The 6,473-nt window shown below is 33.0% G+C and overlaps 1 protein-coding gene across 1 annotated transcript; it reads left to right on the forward strand.

The window, feature by feature from the left end:
* Positions 1-758: 758 nt before the first annotated feature.
* Positions 759-4,912, forward strand: LOC107630652 (Protein kinase superfamily protein). The gene is made up of 6 exons (XM_016333855.3): positions 759-1,533; positions 1,603-1,877; positions 2,442-2,577; positions 3,008-3,144; positions 4,014-4,137; positions 4,215-4,912. Exons 1-6 carry the CDS (start codon positions 1,458-1,460, stop codon positions 4,709-4,711), a joined length of 1,245 nt encoding a protein of 414 aa, XP_016189341.1. The 5' UTR covers positions 759-1,457; the 3' UTR covers positions 4,712-4,912.
* The last annotated feature ends 1,561 nt before the right edge of the window (positions 4,913-6,473 follow it).

A 6,473-nucleotide genomic window follows, 5' to 3' on the forward strand; every position in this document is an offset into this window, starting at 1 on the left:
CCACCTATAAAATAAATGATAAAAGATCACACTTTATTTTTTAAAGTAAAATTCAAACTTTAGAAAATTCAAATCGATATATTATATACCAAGTATAATTGCTCATCATTAGAAAAAAAAAAAAAGCCTGTAATGTTCACGAAGAAACTTGATAGTTGATACATTGATTATAATAATTTTATATAATGGGTTGAATTATTGATCAACTTTCCGTGTTGACATATTGAAAGATCAATCTCCTCCAAGATGAAAAATAAATAAACTAATGAATGAACAAGTCAATTATCTAAAAGAACAACTAAAATTGGTAATTAACAAATCAACAAAATAGCTCATACAGTTGATACATTCATTCAATTTGATACTTAGAATGGAAATCTTTCGGTAGCAAAAAAAAAAGTATTGATAAAAAATTATTAAAATTTATTATTTTTAACTTTATTTAATATATTTTGTAATAAATAAATATTAAATAAAATAAAATAAATTTAAATAATTTAGACAGATATTTTTTTTTCTAATAGTAGTGTATTTAAATACTTAAAAAAATATCAAAAAGGCAGTAAACTGTCTACTTGGATTAATTTTAATATCCTCACGTTAACAAAATAATTCTTTTCATTTTTAATTATTTTATCAGATATTTTTATCATTAAATAATATTCTCTTACATATTCTTTTATCTCATTTAAAAAGTTATACGATAAAAGATTACACTAATAATTTTAAAAGAAAATTGATAGGATCTATTCGAGATTAACATTAACTGTATAAAGTTATGGATCCTACTCTGTTACCAGTAATCCTATATTTAGATATTCATACTGACATTTTCTTTTTCTTGTTATAGCTCTACGCGTATAGTGAGGCTTGCTTTGCTTCTGTTTAATTTTTCGTACCGTCGTCAATTAAAAAAAATGAAAACAAATATCTGTTAAAGTGGTTATAGATAGAAGTTGCCATATTAATAAAAGTTTAAAAGCTGAAAGGGTTTTCTCTACTCTGTATTACGAGATGAGATGAGATGAGTGATTAGATAGATATTGAAGAGTTGAAAATGAGAGAGGAATGCAAAAAAGAAATGGGAAAGGAGTACAAATAGAAGAAAGTGTAGGGTTATTTTGTAAAAAGAAAGAAAAGAAAAGGATTGGGGAGCCCTTAGTTTGGCGCTTTCGGCGCTCCCGGTGGAAGCCACTGCGAATGCCATCAAACCTTTGAATCATTCTTCACTCGTTTTTCTTTCTCTCTCTCGCTCTCAAAACTTCAAATTCAAAATTCCAATCCAAATACCTCGGGAGTCGGAAAATCAGATCCAAATCCCTCCTCCTCCGTCGAGCCATTGCCATTTCTGGAATGGAGGGGCAACCATGAATACTGAATGTGAATGCGCGTTCTATTCTTCAATCTCCATCTAGATTCCGATTCCGATTCCGATTTTGCTATTCCGCTTCAGATTCATGGGGATTTGCTTCAGCATTGAAGACCAAAAGCATCACTCCATCTCCGATTCGAGTTCTAAGCCTCGGCCTCAAGGTAAGTTTCGCTTTGAACCGTTCCATCTGACGTGTCTATTGGCGAATCACTGACGGTAGGGTTTTTCAGGATATGAATCTGCATCGTCGACGACTCCGCTGAGTTCGATGAATATCAAAGATCTGCGGCAGAGTGCTGGATACTGCAATGTTGATATATTCACGTACGAGGAGCTGAGGCTAGCGACAAAGTACTTCCGCCCTGACTTGATTCTTGGAGAAGGTGGCTTCGGAGTGGTGTATAAAGGTGTCATTGATGATAGTGTGAGGCCAGGCTTCAAGCCCACTCAAGTCGCCATCAAGGAGCTTAATCGTGAAGGATTTCAAGGCGATAGGGAATGGCTCGTACGTAACTTACTTCTCTTTCTCTCTATTCCATTTATTGCTTTGTTTGCATGTTCATTCAATTTAAATTTTTTAATGGAGTTGTCGTATCAGATATTAACTAGCCATTAAAAGTGTTCCACTCTTACATTAACTACGCTATAAGTAGGATTTTAATTTTGAGAACTGTCGGTGAAATTAAGAGTTGTACAAAAACCTAATTGGTTGTAGATTGACAGTGAATTTTTTTTTTATAGTTTATCAAAACTAACTCATGGATCAGTTATTGCCAAAAGCCAAATTGGTTGAGTGGTTGACAATATAGCGTTTTACATAGTGCCTCAAAATTATTCTTCTAGAAATCATACCTTGATAGTTCATTGAAGTTAATCTTGTATAATTGATTGACAGCGTAAAGATATTTTTGCTTATAGTGTATCCAAGTTAGCCCATGGATCATTTGTTGCCACATTTTATAATAGTTGAATTCATTGTTTTTCAATAACGAGTAGCAAAATAGACTTGTGGCATGAAATTAGTAGTGCGCAATGAACTTAACTGCCTGGTTTTGCTCTCTCTTTGCAGGCTGAAGTTAACTACTTAGGTCAATTCAGTCACCCAAATCTTGTAAAGCTCATTGGATACTGCTGTGAGGATGAACACCGGTTATTAGTCTATGAGTACATGGCAAGTGGCAGCTTGGAGAAACATCTTTTTCGCAGTAAGCTTTCATTTGTAATTGCAGGCTACCTAAGTCTTAGATCAGAGTTAGGTTCTGATCTAACTGTGTAATGTCCATCAGAAGAGCTATTGTTGCCAATTGAGAGGGTTTATATATATTTTTGTCATCCTTAACATGATGAATCATATTATGAAACAAGATGTTGGAAAAATTGTTCTAGTTCTAGATTTCCTCTTCAAAATTTACCCCGAGAATACCGAATAATCAAGGCACTTGATCTTCAATTCATGTTATCAGTATCTCATCCCGTATTTCGCCATATCTCTCTTTTAATATGGAAGCCTTGAATAAATCTTATGATTAGTACAATTCAATTCCTGAAGACAATATTACTGAAAGAAAAAAGAAAATAGGTAAGGAAACTGCCTCTACTTTACAGTCCTAACCTTCCCATTGTTTATTGGTGTAGGAGTGGGCTCAACACTAACTTGGTCAAAAAGAATGAAGATTGCTTTACACGCTGCAAGAGGGCTTGCTTTTCTTCACGGTGCAGAGAGGCCCATCATATATCGTGATTTTAAGACATCAAATATCCTGCTAGATGCGGTATGTTGTCTTTTACTTTATACTTGAGTAAAGATATGACATTCTAAATACTAAATGAAGTAAAAAGCAGCTCAGTGTCTTGGAATTTAAAAATGAGAAAAGATTGGAAACCATTTTTTTTTTGGCTAATAATCAACCAACGTTTATCTTTGCCTTTACATTTCTCTTACCTTCCCTTAAAATTTGTTCATTGTCACTTTGTTGGCTGATTGTTGGTTAAAAAAAGTTGTTCCCTAGCAAAGCCATTTAGAAAAATAGTAAAATCTTCCTCCATTTAGTAGTTAGGAGAATATTTAGAAAGATTTACTTAGAGGATGAAACATTTCTCTTTATGTCTTATTGTTCAAATTGACTTACAGATACTTCAAACTAAAAGAATTCTTTTGAGCATCTTTTGGTGCTCAGCTAATGGTTCCTTCTCAAGGGTTTCACTTAAAGATATTTAGAGAGATTGATGGGGTTTCACTGACAGATTTAGAAAGATTGACAAGCTTCATTTAGTTGATATGTTCCTCGCCTACTTTATGTGTTTCTGTGATTCTTTTTGGAGAATCGTTTGTCCTCAATAAATGCATTTCTTTGGTTTAATTCTCCAGTAAAATTTAGCATTTTATTTAAAACAAAATGAGAAGAGTTTCCCGCTCAATCTCATCACAAGTCTTCCAGTACCATTGTTTTGCTCCGTCCCCCCCTTCTCTCCCCCTCCCCCCTTCCCCCTTCTCTCCCCCTCCCCCCTTCCGTTCTTCCTCTTCATCCTCCTCTTGTTTTGGGAAGAGCAATGTAGAAGAATCAATCATCACAGGTGGTTTACCACTTAAGAGAATTTTGTCTAGTCTTCGGCTATTTAATATCAACATATAAATTGGCAGGATTTCAACGCAAAGCTTTCAGACTTTGGTCTTGCTAAGGATGGGCCAATGGGGGACCAAACCCATGTTTCAACACGAGTGATGGGCACATATGGATATGCTGCTCCTGAGTATGTCATGACTGGTAAGTTTAGTTCTAATAAAATTGTAGGTCAATGTTTGACTCCATATGTTGGCTAAGCTGTGCATCAATATGAACAGGGCATTTGACAGCTCGAAGTGATGTGTATGGCTTTGGGGTGGTGCTACTTGAATTGCTTATTGGTAGGAGAGCGTTAGACAAGAGTAGGCCCAGCCGAGAGCATAACTTGGTTGAGTGGGCACGGCCACTGTTGAATCATAACAAGAAACTTCTAAAAATTTTAGACCCTAAAATCGAAGGGCAATATTCAAGTAAAACCGCAATAAAGGTAGCTAATTTGGCATACCAGTGTCTTAGCCAAAACCCGAAAGGCAGACCCCTGATGAGCCAGGTAGTTGAAATTCTTGAAAATTTTCAGTCAAGTGGGGAAAATGAGGAAGAACAAATGATTCAAAATGGCAGCAGCAGCCTAACCATTTATGAGGTTCCGAAGGGCGGCAATGGCAATTCACTTGAAGGCAGGAACCAAAGTCGAAATGATGAGCTTCGTAGGAACGAACGAAGAATAGAAAAAAGCAAGAGTCAGCCTTCAAATCGTAATTTATCCGGTTCTTAAGATGTAATGCTCGTTGATAAAGTCAGCTCGTAATTGGGTCTGAATAGTATGGACGTTAATGAAAATTTGTACAAAATGTTAACAAGTGCATTTGGTTAATGGTTGGTATTTCCAGATGTTTGCCTGTTGAGTAGAATTTGGCGAAGTCAATTATGTAGCTTGATCAATTTTCTTTATATTCATTTTTCCAATTTTTATCAACGAAGATGTTAATGGGGTTATTTTCATGGGCTGTTGTTAAACAATTCTTCCGCTGTTTTCTTTTTTAGGATAAATGTCCATTACTGTCCTCAACAATTTTAATGGGCTGTTTCCAATCTTCTAGGCTTCCTTCTGTACACAAGATGATGATGATGATGATGATTATTATTATGATTATTATTATTAAACTTTAACAAAAAAACTATTAAACTAGAAAATTTTTTTGGTATAATATACGAACATTTTTAAATAAAGTTTGCATTAATAATTTAATATTGAATAAAAATTAGGGCAATGATATCGCGCTCCTATGTTTTACAAGGATTGAGCCATCTCGTTTTCTGAAAACACATCTTAAAAGTATGATTATAGAACTTTTTTTTTAATTTTTAGAAATAAAAAAAATTCAATAATGTTTAGTCAAATATTTTTAAGATATTAAAATGTTAACAAAAGACCTTTTTTATAATACTACTACACTTTTTTTTTTCATTATATACTTGCATGAATTTATAAATATTTAACATTATCATAGTAGGAGTATTAATATCTATCCCCTTAAAATTAAATTGCAATACATTATTTTGTGAAATTTGATTTATGGATATTAATTTAGATCTTACTAAAAAATATTTTTCATTGATAGTGCTCCTCTTATGCTCAATAGGCTAATGGCTGATGATGTAAAAAGGGTTTTAATCCGTAAACATTAGTTTTTTTTTTTTTTCCCTTTGGGGGCTTAGGCCACGTGTAAACCAGAAACAATTTCCTGTAACTATTATAAGATATGGTACAATTAAATTGTAAATTGTTACCTAATAAGTAAAATTATGCGATGATAGAAGTTAATATATAGTTTAGTCATTTAAAGATTTTGGTGATATCAGTTTAATTATTAAAAGAATTTTTCATTAATGAGTTTGAATAAGTTAAAATATATCAACAGCTTTTCCGGACAAATAATTATTTCGACTATTACCATACGTTGGTCTAACCCAAATTAAAAGTTAAATTAACTGATAGGCTCCAACCAAGGGTTAACAAATATAACAAACTAAGTACCATTGGCACAAATATTTTAACTATTGGTATGAAAGTTCAAAAGTAGGGAAGAGGATAAAAATAAAAAGTTCATGTTATAATAAGGAGAAAAAATAATGAAAAGATAAAAGTTCTCTTTAATGGATAGTTGAATAACTATCACATGAAATACCTCATTTTATTTTTTTGTTTATTTTTCAAATAAAATTAAGAATTCTTCATTCTATACATAAAAAAGCTTCATTATAATATTGGCCAAAATAAAAATGCAGGACAAACCTGAATTTTTTTTCACGAGAACACGGTAATGCTATCAACTTGAATGCATAAATGAGTTTCACCGCTTATCCTCTAACCCTTTTAAGACTTCATAGACAACTAATCTATTATGGCTCATCATAATTTTTCAAGTCCTACTCACCAAAGTGCATCCTACATCGATGCACTTCAAAAGCCATAACCTTTTGACAGACACTAGCTAATATCTTACTATACAGATTACAATTAGTAAAACAAAGTA

Source organism: Arachis ipaensis, chromosome B3, assembly GCF_059453495.1.
Source record: "Arachis ipaensis isolate K30076 ecotype BB chromosome B3, ASM5945349v1, whole genome shotgun sequence".
Taxonomy (NCBI): domain Eukaryota; kingdom Viridiplantae; phylum Streptophyta; class Magnoliopsida; order Fabales; family Fabaceae; genus Arachis; species Arachis ipaensis.